Raw genomic sequence first — 20,031 nt, 5'->3', positions numbered from 1 at the left:
AGTATGTTAACAGTTAAATATTGTGATGTTTCATTTAAATGCTTGCCTTCAGAAAAATGTGTTGACTTATTTCTCTAAGTGGAGATCACTTTCATGTCAGCTTGAAGATCACTTTTATTAACAGAAATGTATGTGTTGGATCATTGTCTTGACAGAACAGAAAAGATGTTAAAATAATATTGTATAGAATGGTTAGAACTAGTATAATGCCCTTTTTTTTAAGTGGTCTTAGAGAAAATGTCCTTAAATTACATATCTTGGACTTTCTATTTTCTATTTTTCTTCTGTAACACTTCCACAGGCCTCAAAGCCTGAGGAAGAGTAATGCCTAACCTACTTAAAAAGGCCGTGTGGATGCTTTTCCTCAGAAAGATCACCTTGTAGATCAAGAAAGGACACATTTTTATTCCTAAGAAATGTTCCTTATTTTCTCTGAATTTCCTATTTCAGTTAAGTCTTTCACTGTCCCAGGGGAAATGCAGTATATCTTTTCTGAATTTGCATGAAACTATTTTGAAAGGATGGAAAGATCTGGTTAAGGCGATGTTGCTTGAACTAGTCATAAATACACACACTAGTGCAGAGGTTTGTTGTTTTTTTTTTAAAAAAAGGTTTGTTCCATAAGAGGCGTTTAATCCAATCTTAATGATGAACTGGTTAAAGTACTGCAGCGTATGTGTGGTGGTTTTGGTTTTCCCTTTTTTCTTTTCTTTTCTTTTCTTTTCTTTTTTTTTTTTTTTTTTTTTTAACTCAGCAACCTACAACACCCCCTTTTCCTTTGAAAGTCATTCTTTGGAACAGATGGAAGAGGGTTACATCCTTCCACAAGTGGGGAGGTATCTAGGCAAGCAATTGGCTTTTTTAAAACATGCAGTTCTCTACAAGATACTTTAAATGCTAAACAGAACATGTACATTCGTTTGTAACATTTCGGAGACAAAAAGAGGTCTTTATACCTAACCAGTTTGTACGAGTAGAAGCATCGGGTTTACTGTCTTTTTGAGTAATAGTTTTGCCTCTCTTTTGGGTGAGCCTGAAAAAAGTGTAAATTTTTCACTTTGTCAGATGCGATGGCATGGTTTTAACATTTAGTTCTCAGAGGCTTATCTTGACCTCTACTAAAGGATTCTTCCCTTTAAAGAAGCAACTGATAAGCACATCAATGTATTTGCATTCACCAATCTTCATCTCGTTCTGAAAATACTATAGTTCTGTGACAGTCCTCTGATTTTAAGGAAGAAATAATAATTTAACTAGAGATTATGTCACCATGTGACCCACATTGAAGAACAAAATTACTTGTCTGTTTCAGCTTGTTTTTACAAGACTACTCCTTTTATTCTGTAGATATTTTGGACATCAGACAAATGACTCCTAGTCTTAGGAATAAAGAACTATGAAGAAGCTACCAAATAATTAACAAAATCAGAGAGAGTGGATCTAGCTTTTTCTTTTCCTTCAAGATATTCCCTCTTACTCCTGAGTGAGTTTTTCTTCAGTGTCCTGAAAGTTCTGAAGAGGTTCTGCTTGTTGTCTTCAGTTACTGTTGACAGCTCAGAACTACTTAACATCTAGGGGTGTTTTTCTTTCTAAGTTCTCTTTTTAGTTGCTACTATTTCTTGATACAAATATTGTAAAGTTGCAAAGTAGCAGAGTTTTTGGACTGTGTTAGTCATGGATTTCTAGTGAATGAAAAATAGAGGGCAAATGATTTTTTCATTATTTTTTTAATCTAGTGTTCACAATTTCTCTTCTTTGTTCACATCTTTTATTAAACATTAAAGGAAACTGTAGTGTAAAACATTGTGCTCTTTAAACTAGTTTCCCACCAGCCCCAAAGGTTTGCTCTGTCTCGCATTCAGTTTTATCTTTTTGCATCCATTGTTCCCCTATTGAGTGCTTTTCATCTTTTTATGTGCATGCTGATCTAAGACATATTTAAATTATATATTTTTTTAATGCATGTGGTTTGACTAGGAATTCTTACTGTTGGTAAGAGGAAAGGCTTTCTTTTTAATTGCAAAGGCTTGAAGATGACTCTTAAGATCTTCTTAGCTAATTTCTGGTGAGAAGTGAGACACTAGATCTCTCTTTCAAAGATGAAGTTATCTGTCAAACTCTGGGGAATATATAACAGGGTTGTTATACCGTTATAAAAAGACAGCTATGTTATTTTTTGCTATCTCTTTAAGAAAGATTCTAGACTTCCCCAGACGAAGTGTCTAGTTTGCTGTTTTCTCTATTACTTTACCTCATAGACAGTATCTGTCTTCAAAGACAGTGTTAAAAACCCCACAGCAACCCCTTCCTGTAAAATGATGTGCAAAGTTCTTTCAGCAGAGGTCCTAAACTAAAAAAATACTAATTTCTGAACTTATCCTCCTCTGCTATGAATTAACTGTAACTTTGGGCTTATATTTGCATTAAAGATGCTATACTTATAAACTGTTTTCTGTTACTTCTCTGTTTTTAATCATTAAGAGCATATGAAAAAATATCTGGACATTATCTTGACGTTAAGTGAATTTCTAAAAAAAGACCAATCCTAATCAACAATCTGTAGCCCAAAATTATGTTTACAGTACATAAATGTCAGTGTTATAGTGGGTCTAAATTTATATTATAACCAATAAAATAGCAGAAATTAATAAAGTCATGATATTGACAGAAATTTTAAATGTTCTGGAGCTAGTAAGTAAAACTGCTTACTACAGAACCTATTTAATTTGTATATTTTCCCCATTTATCTCATTCTAATGTCTTGGAAGTACTGTACGTGAGCAGCATCCTATCTGCTTCATGGACTTTCTTCTCCCTTCCCTGGTTGGGAGCAGCGTCAGAACGGCTCCTTGGGGAGCTGTTAACAAAGCCTGCATGTGTAGTTGTGATTTGGCAGTTTATACAGACAGATTTTGGGGGGGAGGCGGTGCGTGCGCTATTAATGCTGGTCTGGTGGGTAGTTGAAGCATACGTTTGTCTAGAGAATGAGGAGTTAAAAAGCGGGCTGTGAAAGGCTTTGGCAACCTAGAGGGAGCTAGCAAGCTCCAGCCGTGACTCATTCTGCCTCTGTCAGTCAGATAAGCACCAGCATCTGTCACGATCGCAGGCAGGTAGGGTTAAACTCCGAGCATGCAGAGAGTGAGGAGCAGGGAGCCTGCACTGCAGGGGTTGTAATGTTTGTTCCTGGTTCTTCAATTCTCATCAGCCCTTCAGCTACAGGAGATCTATACTGGATCCATGGTAACGGTTTTAGCACACTACACTTCCATCAGCTTGTGACAATGGGCTGTGTTCTAGTTGCTGACTGAAGAGCTGTCTCCTTTATAGAGCAAAAAAGAGATTAGTAGATTTGCAGTGAGTGAGGACCTGAGTGATGAAATAACGTTAAAAAAGTATCTTAGAAAACGTGATTTAATGAGGTAGGAATTGCACAGCAGGCTTTTTGCATTCATTCCTTTCACATGCATAGCCAAGCCAGCAGGTAGCTTGGGTGCTGCACATCATTGAGAAGAACTTGTTCTTTTGTTCTGTTGGTTAATTAAACTGAAGCAAATGCGAGAAAATCAGCTGAAATTAAACAACTGCTTAACAAGTTAAGTGGTACCAATTTAGAAATTATAGTTAGAAATACATTGTAATTCCTGCTATTTATACCTCTCTTCAGAGTTGGTTGTATCCGAGCCAGACTGCAGTGGTGTCCCAACAAGAGTTCTAGATCTTTAGCAAGCTCCTTTGGAGAAATAAAATCTTACTGATATTTCTTCCCTTCCTAAAGACCAATTAGCTTCTAGTAGCTATCATTTATTAGAATCTTTCAGGAGAAAGACCAGTTTGCTGTTGGTTAGAAACCCATGCTGGGAAGATTCTTGGTAGTATTAAAGGGTAGATATATCCCTTAGATGACTAGCAAAGGATCAGACTACATTCTCATGTAGTGTCACTAATTGTGGGTAGATTGGAGACATTTGCTTTTTCTAGATGAATTAGAATTGAATTACTTTTAGCTATATATATTTACAGTAATGATTTTCTTAGCCTGGTGCTTTGATTCAATGGATATGTTTAAAAAAAAACCCCTAACCTGAAACAAAAAAACCCAAACCCAACAATCTCAAATCCCCAACCTAAAACCCAGTTCAATCAGTGTGGGAGACATTCTGCCTGCAGAGTGGTAGCCATGTTGGTAGCTTAAGGGTTAATCTCTTGTTGCTGTAATACGATTTGAGAGCAGCAGCTCAGTCTGCTTGTGTTAGCAAGATTAAAAGCAGGAGCTGCAGTGCCATTGCAAGCACTGAATGAGTGGGACTGTTGCAGAGTGAACAGTAGCTGAATTTTGTCTTTTCTTCTTGCTTTTTTTCCCAGCTCCTCCCCCCTTCGTTCCTACCCTCAAGTCTGACGATGACACCTCAAATTTTGATGAACCAGAGAAGAATTCACGGGTTTTATCCTCTACGCGCCAGTTGAACCCAGCAGGCTTCTCGGGTGAAGATTTGCCGTTTGTGGGGTTTTCATTCAGCAAGGCATTAGGGATCCTCAGATCAGAGTAAGTAGGAATTATTGCTTAGGTGCATAGGACCACTGGAAAAATGTGAAGGGTTGTTACAGTGAGGATGCTGTGTGTGGGGGAAAAAGCTGTTTTAACTGGCCTGTACACTGCTTTAGGGAAGCTGCCAGATTCTGGCTTTATCTGTTGCTACTGTGACTTGTGCATGTCCTACCATTCTGTGACTATTTCTGGGATGAGGGGGAGGAAAAGGAATGGAAAGATTGATTCTAAAACAGTTATTGTTAAAATTGTCATTCAAAGACTTTGAATTAGTTGTTGCTGTTAACCAGGGACTAGTAGGTGATTGCATTTCTGGTATTGCAGATCCCTGAAAGAAGGAGAATACTAAGGAGTTCAGAGATGGAAAAGTGGGGGTGTTATGTTATTGGGTCAGAGAGTGGGCACCAAGTGCTGGGGATGGGTAAGGCTGAATCAGTGATCCACAGAAATGGAGCTCCACTAATCTGGGAATGTGCAGTGGTGGGTCAGTGAACAAGAGAAGGAGCTTCATGGCAGCTGACTGTGCTGTTGGGTCAAGTTAAATACGAAGACTGCTGTATTGTGTGTTAAGAGACTGGGGATTCAGATGAAGTATGCAGAGTATGTATTTGTGGAGGGAGGTAAAGATCTAGAAAAAACGTTTTTCAGTTGAAAGAAAATGGGCTTTCCGAGAGAATGGAGTCGGAGAAAAAGAAGACTATAAATAGTATGGTATAAACCATTCAGTGTGGTGGGTGGTTAGTTTCTGATGACAGAGCTATTGAAAAAGTATTAGTGCAGTACGTGAAGTTGAGAAGTCCTTACCTCAGTATCATGATGCCTCTCAGGAATGCAATGGCTTTAGCTGGTTTAGTGACTCAATGCACTTAAGGCACTGTGTTTTCGTGTCAACCATCGTTCATTGCTGCTAGTTAGTTCCCTTAAGGGACTTCGTTGTCAATCTGTCTTAATCAAGTTTTCATTTTTTTGTCATATTGGTTGTGATAGTTCCTCTGCGGTAAGTGTGTAACCAAATCTGGTGATACTGTTGACATCTTTGATCTTGCCCACACCGTGAATCAAGGTTATACGATGGTTATGCCAGTAATAAAAAGGGAATCTTTGACTGTTCCTCCTCAGCAGAGTTGCTTTTATGACGAAAGAGAAGATATAACAACCAAAAAAGTATTCTTTTGGTGAAATGATCTAACATTGTCAGCAGAATTAGAAAAATGGAATGTTATATCTGTAGATACCTGGGGTTAAAATGTCTTGATTCAGAAGCGACATAACTTACAGTGTTATCTTTTTTGCCTGGGGAACTGCAATCCATTTATCAAGGCTACATGACCATTCATGTAACAGTCAGAAGAGGCTCACCAGTGACCGTACATGTATGGTAAAAATGTATATGTAAGCAGGGCCCAGGACTAGAACTGAAGCATGAGGTAAAGTCTCAGGAACAGTGGTGTAACTATGCTGGAGGTTGAAGGCTGAAAAGTAAAATAGATGTAGCAGGTTGATTGATATGCTTTCTTTGTGGAGCTAGTACTGAAAATGTGTATTGAAGTTATATTTGAATTTTGGTAATAGACGAGAAGGGGCATAGCAAAAGAATATGCACATACATGTGCTCTGGAGAAATTTTGATTGAAGTAAAATTTCTGCTTGATGTGGCCTCTTTTTTTCCTGAGCTGGAACAGAAAGACATCACGTACTTCTTTTTCCCCCAAATAATTTTAATATAAGTAGATCTTAGTGGTTTCTTTTTTTGAATGAGATCTTGATAAATGCACTTTGATATTTTTAGCAGTAAATAGTTGTATTTTGTTTTAAGAAGGTGATTTAAATATGGCAAAGAGTGTATGGAGGCTTGAAAATACCTGTTTTTAAATAATGCAGTGACTAGTTTATTCTTGGTATCACTGCAACATTGGGTCATAAAGATAACTTGTTACTTATAAAATATTGTGTGATGTATTACCTGAGGAAATAAAGTACTGTTTCTGTCCACAATAGCTTGAATATCAAATTCTAGATGGGAGGAAGACAGTAAATGGGGGGTAAGCTTGTCTGTTGTGCATCTTGGGATGTCTCCTCTGGAAGGTCCTAAGTCACCAAGTTTATCAGTCCAGAGTTTTTCTTCTTAAAATATTTCCTCTGAAAGTCTAACCTTATGGTTGCTAAGTGATGCAGATCTGTTTTCCTATGTCTGCAGCATGATAGCTCTAACGCCTCTAGTGCTGCTCATAGTTAGGCCAGGCAACTGCAGAGTGCCATTAACAAGGTCCTTGAAACTTTCACTGCTTTTAGTTTGAGGTCTGTCAAGCTATGAAGCTTAGGGTTATAGTCTTGCTCTTGTTCACTGGACAGTAAGAAGCCATAGCTGAGCTAGGAATTTCAAATACTTATGCGAAAAGGCAGTTAAAAAATTGGACAGAAGAAGGAGAAGAGTTCTCTTTTTCCATTCTCCTTTGCCTGAACCACTTAGGGTTAGAAGGGTTCACCTAAGTCACTTAGACCTGTTGCCAGAAATCATATAGTCAGTGTGTAGTTTAGAAGGCTCCATTGAATTAAAATGTTCTGTATGTTGCCCCATGAGTTTTTGGAAGAATTTGTCACCCTATAACAAATGTAAGATTTAACTAAAGAAAAAAAGGCATGACAATAATGTGTCATTGGAAGCAATCAGGAAAAATCAAGGGCATTGCTTATGTCATAGGAACCTATAGGAACCTATATGAGCAAAGTGTTTGTTAAATAAATGTCCTATATGATTCTAAGAACTGGGACCAGGCTGCAGAGAAGGACGAGCCTAACTCCTTCTCTCATCATGGCCTCTGAATTCTTGATATGGGGGAGAAATGCCTGTCTGACTGCAAATCTGGCTGCTGGTTTGGTTGTGAGTATGTGACTGTGACAAGAAAACAGGCTACTGAGAGTTTAATTCCTTTAAAAGCCAGCCCCACCTTATTTCCTGCCCCTAACTGTGGTGGATCTTCAGTGCTTAGACTAAGTCAGAAAACCCCTTAGATTCCAGAAATGTGCACCAAGTGGAGAAAGAAAATTGTTCTTGTCCTTTGCAGGTGACTAGCAGAGGTCCTTAAGCATAAGATAAATATATTATGAATCCAGTGCTAAACAAATATACCAAAATTTCTAATAAAAATAAATACCTAATTTAAATAGTTTATGATGTAAATTTTTGCCTGCCTCTGTCCTCTCTTAGACCGGAGCAAGGAGCTAAAGAGGCCTGACTACTTATGATACAAAACTTACGTTAATATAAAATACTTGTTAAACCAGAATCTAGAGATATATTTGCAGCCAAGGCTGACTGTGGGACTAGTACCTAATCTCAGTTGCTGAGATAGGGTTTTATTTTTTTTAATTATTTATCAGAATATAATAAATGTAATTCTAATAATTTTTGAATTGTGGTCTGTGAGGCTTTAATAGATGGTCCAGATCTTTTCTGTAAGTTCCGAAGAAGTGGTATTTTACAAGATTTCTTTTTTTTTATTTTGAAATTTGATACAGATTTGTGATTGTCATAAAATACTGAGCATTAAAATGGGCCATTCTTCCAAGAAGAAGGACTGCTGGTTTCTTCCAACAGTTTGTCGGGTTCTGATAAACTCTTTCACCAAAGATAGATAAAGAGGAAGCACAGGATGAGCATACCAAAAATATGCTTTGCTTCAGCTAGCTCTATTCACAGATTGATGGTATCACTGTTCGGTTTTGGTTGGGTTTTTTTTAGGCCTGAGCAAGCATTTACGAGGGGGCGGAAGGTACAGATGAGTATAATGCTAAAAAGAATAGAGCATGAGGGACGGGGGATGAGATTATAGGCATGTTGTGTGGGGGCCAGGATTAGGACAGATGGTGTCAATCTTGAGAAGGAAGAAGCACAGGTGAGTTGGGGGTTTACGAGAGTGGCATAAAAGGACAAAGGAAGGTATGAGGTATGATGCACAAGAGAGGTTAAGGTACGAAAAGAGTAAAAGTTCGATATCCCAGAATCATCTTCTAGCTTTTCCTATACTAATACTTTTTTCTTCTTCATCTCAGCCATGTTGAGACTGGAGGAGCTTTTACACAGCTAGCACCATTTCTGATAGTTCTGTGGTTGAGGCTGTTGCTGATTGAGCTGTGAAATCACTAGTCAGCTCTAAGTTCACTTATTTTTTAGTCATGCAGGCAGTGCTGCTTTTGAAAGTAAATTGGCAGAGCTAGTGCTATTAGAGCTTGGTACTATAGACTTGACTTTGGGTTTTCTTAGCCTTTGATTGCAGTTTTCTTGGTGATGTATTCTGGTTACCTTTTGTTAATCTTTCCCCCCCGCCCCATTCAGAGGAAACAGCAGAAACTGCTCTGTTGTGCTAAGAGAATTGATCCAGATGTAGCAGTTAATTAAATGAAATATTCTGAGATGGTACCAACCTGAATGATAGTTTTGCATCATAGCTTTTGATGTTGGATTGTACATGTTTCATTTCTGAGGTGATGCTGATTGAGGAAGAATATAAGTGCCCCAGCAACGTGGGTATTTTCCACATTGTCATGCTGTGTTGGGAACTTATATCACCATGACAAGGCTTATTAGATTACTCAGTATTCCATTTCTCTTGATTTCTTCTCTCTACCCTCTTTCTGATACTTTGAAGGTTGTATGAGTGTTCATTAAGTTGTTCTGATATAGTTTGTACACAGGAAAGAATTACTGGGAAAGGATGTCTTTCAAAAACTGTGTGTCCAGTGCTAACTGAAATCAGCTTCCCCTGGGGATAAGATGTCCTGTTTCCATGGCAGGAAAATCGTCGTGTCACCAGGACGTATGTTTTAAAGGAATTTTTTCCTCCCTTTGGACAGGGATGAGGAAGAAAGATTGTAGTTCTAGTTTGTAGCCTTCTCTTTCCTTACAAAACTGACATCAACCCTGAGGAGCGGCTCCCTCTACAGTCACCCAACGCAATTCAAACTTCGGTCAGTGAGAGTCTCTCGTACTCTGTCCCATCCCATCACTCCTGGCTGAACAACGTGTCTTTGCAGAGCTCTGTGTCTTCTTCCCTGAATCTGTCCTGTTACTTCCTGTGTTGCAGTGCGTATGCATGCTGTAAGCTGACTTGCTAGGAGAAATTTCTGAAATGCAAAATGGTGCCTGTAATATTCAGCTCTGATTTTTTTTAATAGCAAATAAGCAAAAATAACAAATAAAACAAGCCCCATTTAGGGAGGTGAAATAGAAGCAGCAAATAAAACCAGGTCTGTGAGAACTGGCTAGAGTGTTCTTGGGTAATGTCTTGGATTTGAAAAGAATAAAAGTAAAAAGGTGATGGCTAATGTTGAAACTATAATTAAAACAAAAATTGCTTTAGCCAATACAGTTCAGACCTGTAAAGCTAAAATTTTATTACAAAAAGATTTTCAGACTTGTCTCAGTACACATTTGCAGCTATTTACATATATTTGATTAACATTTTAAAGCAGATTTCTTAGTGTCTTTTTTAGTTAATGTGAGTCTTAATTTGTATTTTTAGACTGCTTTTCTCAACTATTCATTTTTAGCCTTGTTTGTACACCCAGCTGTTATGAGATTTAACATGCATCTTTCTCAGATGGTTGCCTTTTCTCTGTAGGAGTATAGACACACTTTATAAATTGATTTTTAAATATGACAATTTGATGGATCGGATTGATTTGACCAGGGCTAAAGGAATGCTTTACAAAAGCATTCACTTTTAATGCTTGTTTTCTATTAAGTCCTGATCATATTTATATTGTTGATGTGCAGGACTCTTTCTTCTAAGTTTTTCCCATATCAGGGTTCTGAAGAAATACTAATATTTGACCTTTCAAGGCAGGATTGATGCATTTTGCTATGTTTGTTTGCTAATATCAAAACAGTGTTTCCTAATGACTGCTTAAGATGGTGGTACTGAAGATACCTCTTTGGATACAGATATGTTGCTGCAGCATTTTCATAAAAATCCACGTGTCTCTCTTTTGTGATTATCCTGTGTATCTATTTGGATTAAGCAGTAGATTTTTCTCAGAAAATGGTGGTGATGGAATCAAACTTTCCTTGGTGTTAAGAAGAGACTGTACTGCTGTGTGTGGGTGTATGGCTATATGCAGAGAGCTGCTCAAAGCTCATTTCTCTCCATGGGGATAACTGGCTGCATACCAAACTGTGGCCAGGAGAAGCAGAAAGCAATGTGTGGGCAGACTGTATGATCTTTTATTAGCACCTTCATTGTACTTCTGCATTTTCATCTATCAGTTGACAGTGGTTCCATCATCAACTGCTTAAATATCTAGTTTGAATAATTTTATGTGAGGGAGAATGTGATTTTTAAAATTATGTTTTGATGTGTGTGTACTTAATTTTTTGGTTGCAAATTACATATTTAAGACTGCAAAGCACTAAAAATATGCTCGAAAATATTGAGTGGCTTCCTATCCTTTTCTGTAATGAATTTAGACTAACAGAAATGGTAAACTTCTTAAATATTGTGTCCCAATTAGACAGAAAGCTTAATAACATGTAAATATTTTCTGCAGGTTTCTGGAGTCAAATTGTTTTGAATAGTACAGTTAAGTTCTGTCTCATGCAAAAAATTACTTATAAGTGGAACTCTGAGGTTCTGCAGTGTGACTAATCATATTGATATTGATTGAGTTCGTAGGGATCATATGAATTGGGTTAGAAAAGTTTCAGTTCAATTTTGATTCACAGAAGGTAACTAAGGATATTCAGTTCTTCTTCCTGTGGTGGAGATTACAACATGTTAAAGTTTTTAGGCCTTTTGTACTTTGATGATAAATTTAAAACCTGTTTAAAAATAAAGTACAAAATAAAAAGCAGTTCCCTGAAAATTTTTTATCTTTCCAAATGGTTACATTGACTTTTTGTTGTTACATTTATGAATCTGTACAAGTTAGGCAACAGTGTTGCTGTGATTTATTGTTTTGCACTCTGACGTAAAAGTCACCGATGGAAAATATTAATATTGTAATTAGAAGCACACGTGGATTATTTAATAATGATATACTGTCATCAGGTTTTATAGTATGTTTGATCTGAAATGATGGCTGTTAGACTGTGATTGCTGCCCCTTTCTTTTATCCTGGTATAAGTAAGTACCCAATGACTTTACCAAGTCTGCATAAATGCACATTTCTGTACCTTTTGCCTATATTCATGTGCTGTTTGGCTTTGCTCTTTTAGATCTGTTTTTTCAAGTGTGGATTCTCCAGCCAAGGTCAGCTCCATGGAAAAGAAACTACTTCTCAAGAGCAAAGAACTCCAAGACGCCCAGGAGAAGTGTCACAAGGTATTTATTTATGCGATTGGCCGTCTCCATTGCTCCAGGAATCTGCAACCAGTGTATGTCCAGGGATCTGTCAGATGCTGCTGATCATCCAGACTCGTGGTGGGCAAAGTGCTTTTCCTTCAGTGAGGTGGCTTCCTGTCCAGCACAAAGGGAGATGAATTTAGGCCATGCTGTTGCTCTAGATACTTTTATCTTAACAAGAAGTGGCTCTGGATTTTAAACGGTCCTTTTCTCAGCGTGACACAGACGACTGCTTCTTCCTGCAGGCCGTGCCTCTTCATCGTACGCACAATTACAGCAGTACTGTTCTGAGGTTCTCTCCCTAACTCATCAGCTTCTGCTTACGTAACTGTTGTCACGTCACTGGTTATGGTGAACATCTTATAACAGTTGCTGTGCTCCAATAAAGGGAACCCAGTGGAGTCTTTTAAAACTTACTGCTTGTCTGAGACTTTTATGAGAGTTCGATTACTTTTCTGCCTGCTCTGTTCTGGATTTGACCATTTGCTCCTGACAAGGAGATGGGGGGAAACCATCTTCTGGTCCAGCATGGATTTGGGATAAGGTTAAAGTGACCCATCTCTGCAAGTCAGGTGAAAAATGATTGTGTCTTCTTTGCTAACTGGGGTTCGAAGAATGACTGAATACGAACAAGCAGCTTGAATGAATGGGGTGACTTAGACTTACTACTTATCCTTAAGAAGAACTGTGCATTCCTGGAGCAGAGACAATGGTATTGGAATTTAAACACCATTTGGAGAAATATAGCTAGAGGTCTCTTGGAGACAAATTCCTACTCAACAGAGCTCAAAGTAGCAGTTAACAAAGCTTTTGAAGCCCCCTTTATAACCTCTTGATATTTATTGCAGATGGAGCAGGAAATGACGCGGTTGCACCGGAGAGTGTCAGAGGTGGAGGCTGTACTTAGCCAAAAGGAGGTGGAACTGAAAGCCTCTGAGACCCAGCGATCCCTCCTGGAGCAGGACCTGGCCACCTATATCACAGAATGCAGTGTGAGCCCTTACACCTGTCCTTTCAGCTCTGAAGACCTGAAATCTTGTGGTCTTTGCCTTTCTCTTCCATTATGGTTTCAGTGGGGTACTTGATGGAGAGAAAATAATGAGAGGATATCTGTTGAATATGGGAGCCCTGAATTGTTTGCAGAGTCTTCCTTGACAGTTTTATTCAAACTTTGTTTCATGGTCATATTCTTAGAACATACAGGGTTAACTACTGTCCTGATCTTGCTGAAACTATTTGTGATGTTTGTCTTACTGGCTGTGCTAGAACATGCTTGGGTTTGACTTCTTACAGGTTTCTTAGCAAGAAGAGGATGGGGCCTAATCAGTACCTAGGCAGAAACCTTCAAGGACAAATAAGACTATTAGGAAACAATGGTGGTATTCTGAGTTCAGAGTGATCCAGTTCCACAGCGTAATGTCAGGGATGATGCTAGGACAGGTGATATTTTTCAGATAGAATGTAAAAATGAGGCCTTAAAACCTGTCTTCAAAAGATTGTTTGGCATTTTTCATGGGAGCTGGAATGTCTGCCCAGTTGTCCTGGCAAGATTCCAGTGAGGATATTTTCATTCTAGTTAATAGTCTCTGTATTTTCAGTTGGGTATAATATTCTCTTTCCTCTTTTGTACCAAGAACAAAACTCCAGATAATACTTTGTTTCAGAGAATTGTAAAGCATTTCTGATTGGTTGGTTTGTTGGGAAGCATATCTTAAAATGAGGCTGAGTGATTTTCCTATACCAAATGTTACTAAGTAAATAAATAAAAATCACTTTGTATCTTTCTGTTGAAGAATAATACACAGTTGATAGGAGGACCACTGGTCTGTCAAAATTTGCAGGTAAGGTATGTGGTGAGATACAGAAACAACTCTTCTGTCCTTTGTAGAAGTTCAATGATGATTAAAGGATTTAACTTGCTTAACAGCAACAAGAAAAATTAATAGGCTTGTTAGTAACATGAAGTTGAAGGATTGTATCTAGGTTGTGAAGTAATAGTGCTAGATAAAATATAGATAAATGCTGTCAATAATGGATGCCTTTTGTGATCTCTGTTTGTTTTTTGTCTTTAAACCTGATGTGAGGAAGTAGAGCTAAGTTCTAAGTTTTAAGTATAGTAAACAGTATTTGTAAAATGGGCTGCTTCTATCCAGACAGAAGCAGCACTGGCCATGAATTTCTTTAGGGTTCCATCACTGGTGCCTCTATTTCTTTGATGCCTCATTGCACTCAAGGAGGCATTCGTATAGCTAAAAATGTTTATTATACAGCCATCTGAAAAACGAAAGACTATGTATTGAACATTTTGCTTTCTGCAGAGCTTAAAGCGAAGCCTGGAGCAGGCACGGATGGAGGTGTCTCAGGAAGATGATAAGGCACTACAGCTACTTCATGATATCAGAGAGCAAAGCCGAAAACTGCAAGAGATCAAAGAACAGGTATACCTGCTTCTTCGGGGAGCAGAGTGACTATCTACAAATAGGCATTTTTGGCGTATTCTAGCTCTGTTGACAGGATTACATTTTATGTTGGTAGGCTGTGATGACTCCCAATCTGTGTGTTTTCATGTGGTTTCTTAAACAAAATGGGATGAAACAAAATTGCACTTTTGTGTATATTGCAAGTAAGCATGAACTTCAAACTTCAAGTTTTTATTTTCCTAGTGCTGAAAGTACTTTCTCTATAAAGCCAGTTTAGGAGAAAGTTGCAATGCTTTAGTAATATGCTGCATTAGAAATGAGCTATCCATTTTAAATGGTCAACCTATACAAATTTCACATGTTCATGAATCTCCACCTGGGAGACAACTGAGCTAGCCTTAATTGTGTGTTGTTTTCTTTTTTTCATTCTTACCTGGTCACTTAAAAAGTGTAATAGTCTTTCAAAATAGAGTCTGTGTTGCCTAACTGCTCTTTTCCTAACTTAATCTATTTGCAAAGTAGATGTTCATAATTTTTTTCCACCAGAGGAATGTTGAAAATTCATTAATCCATACAGTTGTTCATAGGAAAAAAATGTCAAAATTAAATGAAAATATGGTTACAAATGTGGACATTTTTAGGATTTAAAATGGTCTACAAGACAGAACCCGTTCAGTTTTATGAATTAATAGCAACATATTGTGTTGAGAAAAAGAAATTGAAATTTACTATGCTGTTCAAACAGTGCTTTGCAATTATCTGTTGTTTTTCATCTTCAAGGCACTTTACAAACATTAACTGACTAATTTCACAGTGTTTGAGACAAGGAAGCCCAGAAACCTTGGTAATAAATCTCCAGACATGAGCTGCTCTTATGTAAAAAGTAATGAAATGCAAAAACAACCCCCTGGATGTAGCAGGCCTCCATAGACTTCTACAGCATTCTTCTAGATGTTTTTTTTTATGTAATACAAGGGATCTAAAGCTCATTACTCTGTGTGCTGGTGCTTTGTTAGCAAAGTTGCTTTAAATACTGAAATGTGGAACATTTTTGGTGATGATAAATATCAATAGATTCTGAGGCAGTACAGACACATGTAACAGAGGAAAAGCAATGCAAGTAATTTTTAATAAAATGTTTTGTCCCAGAATCTTTTAATTTGTGAAGATTCAGGATGACATAACAATGCTGCTTAGGTCAACAAACGAATCTGTAATATCCTGCAGACTTTGACATCTGGGGTGGTCTTCTGAGCTGTCTGAAAAACATGTGCAAGAACACTGTGACAAAATCATATAATTATAGAATTGTTTAGATTAGAAAAGACCTTTAAGATCATCAAGTCTGACTGTTAATCTAGCACCGCCAAGTCCACCACTAAACCACGTCCCTAAGCACCACATCTACACATCTTTTAAATACCTCCAGGGATGGTGACTCAACCCTCTCCCTGGGCAGCCTGTTCCAATGCTTGACAACTCTTTCATCTAAGACATTTTTCTTAATATCCAATCTAAACCTCCCCTGGTGCAACTTGAGGCCATTTCCTCTTGTCCTATCGCTGGTTACTTGGGAGAAGAGATGGACACCCACCTCGCTACAACCTCCTTTCAGGTAGTTGTAGAGAGCCCTGAGCCTCCTTTTCTCCAGGCTAAACAACCCCAGTTTCCTCAGCTGCTCCTCATAAGACTTCTGCTCTAGACCCTTCACCAGCTTCGTTGCCCTTCTCTGGACACGCTGCAGCACCTTAATGTCTTTCTTGTAGTGAGAGACACAAAACTGAACACAGTATTCCAGGAGTGGCCTCACCAATGCTGAGTACAGGGAACAATCACTTCCCCAGTCCTGCTGGCCACACTGTTTCTGATACAAGCCAGGGTGCCATTGGCCGCCTTGGCCACCATGGCACACTACTGGCTCCGATTCACCCCCCTGTCCACCAGCACCCTGCTGTCAACCAGCACCCCCAGGTCCTTTTCCACTGGGCAGCTCTCCAGCCACTCCTCTCCAAGCCTGTAGTGTTGCATGGGGTTGTTGTGACCCAAGTGCAGGACCTGGCACTTAGCTTTTTTGTTCAACTTCATACTGGCCTCAGCCCATCAATCCGGCCTGTCCAGGTCCTTCTGTAGAGCCTTCCTAGCGTCAAGCAGATCAACACTCCCACCCAACTTGGTGTCATCTGCAAACTTCTTGAGGGTGCACTTGATTCCCCCATGCAGATCATTGATGAAGATATTAAACAGAACTGGCCCCAGTACTGAGCCCTGGGGGAACACCACTTGTGACCAGCCACTAACTGGTTTAGCTCCATTTGTCGCAACTCTTTGCGCCTGGCCATCCAGCCAGTTTTTTACCAGCAAAGATTTTTACACCTGTCAAATATATGCAAAAATGTTTTTGCTGACTCATACCAGCAGGTGGATCTTAGCCATTAAAGACTTGGATCATTACTTTCAAGTCAGAGGGAACCGGGAGGTGAGATGGAAGAGTCCCTTAGAGTTTTGCTGTTGAAAACCTGAAGCTTGAGAGAGAATGTGTAAAATTAACAGCAAATCAGAATCTTCAAAAACTGATAATTAGGCATTTGGTATTTTCAAGGCAAGACTGTAGGTTCATCTTAACTCCAGATACTTGAATAGAAGAGCATAGTGGGATTGTGTGTTGTCTGGTTTTTTTGCTTGTTTGGTTGGTGTGTGTGTTTGGTTTTTGCTTGTCTTGGTTTTGTGGGTTTTTTTAACTAAACCTGAGTTCTGGTCATTACCTGATGAAAACCCATATGAATGGATGAACTTGCAACAAAGCAGAATCGATATTTTTTGAAAGGCCCACTCATTTGTATGCAGCTACCCTGATGTGATTTGCTTCAGGTATATGCCCTGAGCTTTGCCTGTCCATTAATATGTGCTTAAGTACGTCTTGATAGTTTTTCAACTATGATCAATGCATATGCAAGAGGTATTGTTTTGTGTCACCTTGAGTGACACAGCCTGTTCCTCTGACCCTACCATGAGATTTATTCAAAGACAGTCTTGCAAACATCAGGAAACAAGAAAAACTGAAATATTACTAATTTTCTCCTCTTCTTCCTTCTTTTCTCCCTTCCCATTTTCCTCCCTTCCCAAACCTCATTTTCACAGTGGCACTTGTAGTCATACCTGTAATTCTTTGGTCAAGTGTTTGCTGATGTAAAAGCTATTTTAGGAAATCTTAACAAATTATGATTTCTGAGCAGAACATGTATTCCTACAAACCATTCTGCCTTTTTTTATTCACAAATGTATTTGTATGAAATGAATATTTGAGTTAATGTATGCTCATTTATTAGAAAAAGGCTGTAATTCTTTCCAGCAAGAAAATAAGAACATCCATAGGGAGACTAACAGGAAGGAGTAGGTCCCCTGTCTGCCTTACAAACTGGACAACCAATTTGGGGATTATGAACCAAAGAGCCATTCTGCTATGCTCCCCGTAATGGACAGTAAAGCAACTTCTTAAAGGCCCAGCTTCTTTAAATATAAATATCTGCATAAGCTCTCCATGTTGCTAGAGAATCATAGGGTGATGTTAGGGTCAGTGTTCACACAATCGCTTGTCTAACTAAGGACAGCTGGCTGGCTGGAAGGAGTGATGACAAACATGATTTTTGTCATGAGACAGTTAGTCTTTTGAATATGGGGGTAGTCAGGTGTATTATAAGATATTAAAATGGAAAGAAAGATAGACTCCCCCACTGTCAGTCCTTCATAATCTTTTTTACTAGCTCTTGATGTGCATGTTTTCTACTTGTTCTTAGCTTCATAAAAAATACTTTGATTTTGGTGTTTGTTTTTGTTTTGTTTAGAGTAATTCTACAAAATGTATACTTACAGTACTTAGTAAATGCTGCATAAACAGAATCAAATTCTTTTTTCCAGTTATTTTTTTCAAGTCTCACAAGCTACTCTCAGTTTGAGTACCCAGTCTCATTGAGATAGTAAATTCAAATGTTCTTCTCTTTTCCCACCTTCCCCATCCAAATGTCCTATCTTGTACTGTCCTGCATGGGGAATCATTATTTCTGCCTATATAGGCAAATATCTTCTATGGGCAGTGTGACTTTTTGACAGTTTTTCTAAGTTAATATTTGATTTTAGGTTGTCTCCCACACAGAGCAATATGATCCTTTTTAAGTCTGTGAAGAGAAAATAACTGATGGCTAGAAGCCACAGTATGTTACCCCTCTGCTTCTCCTTCTTTCCTTTTACCCAAGCTGTGCAGATCTGTGATAATTGTCATATTATCAGCCTGAGAAAATATATCTTGAGGGAGCATCTGGGCATTTAGCAGAGACATCAACTCAAAGGCACATTTCTCTTTCAGAAATTAGAAATGTAAGTAATTTTTATCATTTGTACGTAGATGTATGTATGTGTTTCTGCAGTGAAGCCACTCTCAAAAAGTCAATGATTTGACCTTTATGAGGTATTGACTTGAAAATGGCAAGACTCAAACCAGAATACCATGGATATGTTATTTTATTTAGCTCTTACTGTTTTATTTTGTACTTTACTTTTCTTCCACATATTCTTAAATGTGCCTCTTGCCTGCAGTCAGTATTCTGGGATCTGCTGCTCCAAGTATTTCCCCTGTTGCCTCTAAAATGTAATACCTTTTCCTTCCCTTCCATCATGACTACAGGAATATCAAGCTCAAGTAGAAGAAATGAGGTTGATGATGAATCAATTAGAAGAGGATCTTATTTCAGCTCGCAGGCGTAGCGATCTTTATGAATCGGAGTTGAGAGAGTCCCGACTGGCAGCTGAAGAATTCAAACGTAAAGCTACTGAATGTCACAACAAATTGCAAAAGGTAGTTTAGGCTTCAGGGGACGGAGGGATGATGCTTGCTTGAATTTCTAGTGCTTCTTTACACACACACACACACACACACACACACCCCCCACACACACAAAACAGAAGTTGTGTGTGTGTCCTTTAGAGATCAGTGTGGTTTGTACAACTAATACAAAATGTCTTTCAATTGTACGCTTGAAGTTTAATTTATACTTTGTGTAGCTGCTTGTGTTCAAATTGCATGAGGTGACTGGATAGAAGACCAATGTACTACAACTTTTCCTGAGACTTTTATATATTTCATGTTTAAGTTGCAGGTTAAAGATCAAGGAAAAAATGAAGCAGGAGAGTTGTATTCCAAATTGGAGAAGGTATGCTACTTTAGTATCCTGGACTTTGCTTCCTGAGACTTTCATATTATGCTCAGAAACCAAGAGTATCTTTGTCTAGTCAATGGCATGCACAACCTCACATCCCTCCCTGTTTTATTTTAGTTTTTTAAAAATCTTTTTCTTGGTGTGATTCATTGTTCTTTCTGATTTGGTATCAAGTTGTGTTTGAATATCCTGTTCTTAATGGATTGTGTTTAGAAACTAGGCAAAGACAGGCCATTACGTGTAATCTGAGTTTGGACTTAGGTTAGTAATACCTAAGGGTTTTCTTTATGAATAAAGAATAGCAAATAAAAAATAAGAAGAATTCTGAGTATTCTCACACTGAACAACCTGCTTTGTGACCAAAATATGAAATTAGCCAGAAGTTAGTATAATGGCAGTAGATTTGCCAAGGAGCATTTTGGTATGTAAGAATTTATAGGGAGAAACAAAGATTTTTGTGAAGTGCATTAAAATAAATATGGTATCATAAGTGGAGAGCATTTTTTCCTTTTTGA

The 20,031-nt window shown here is 38.3% G+C and overlaps 1 protein-coding gene across 1 annotated transcript in view; it reads left to right on the top strand.

Moving 5' to 3' along the window:
* Positions 1–20,031, top strand: part of CIT (citron rho-interacting serine/threonine kinase) — a 60,814-nt gene that overhangs the window by 11,326 nt on the left and 29,457 nt on the right. The window contains exons 9-14 of the mRNA XM_010284550.1: positions 4,363–4,543; positions 11,760–11,865; positions 12,735–12,878; positions 14,205–14,324; positions 18,985–19,155; positions 19,457–19,510. Of these exons, the coding sequence (XP_010282852.1) occupies positions 4,363–4,543; positions 11,760–11,865; positions 12,735–12,878; positions 14,205–14,324; positions 18,985–19,155; positions 19,457–19,510 (776 nt within the window). The remainder of the gene's footprint in view (positions 1–4,362; positions 4,544–11,759; positions 11,866–12,734; positions 12,879–14,204; positions 14,325–18,984; positions 19,156–19,456; positions 19,511–20,031) is intronic.

The sequence above is a fragment of the Phaethon lepturus genome, unplaced genomic scaffold, assembly GCF_000687285.1.
Source record: "Phaethon lepturus isolate BGI_N335 unplaced genomic scaffold, ASM68728v1 scaffold17303, whole genome shotgun sequence".
NCBI classification, from domain to species: Eukaryota; Metazoa; Chordata; class Aves; order Phaethontiformes; family Phaethontidae; genus Phaethon; species Phaethon lepturus.
The sequence above is the reverse complement of the archived record's forward strand: the minus strand, read 5'-3'. Positions and strand labels throughout refer to the sequence as shown.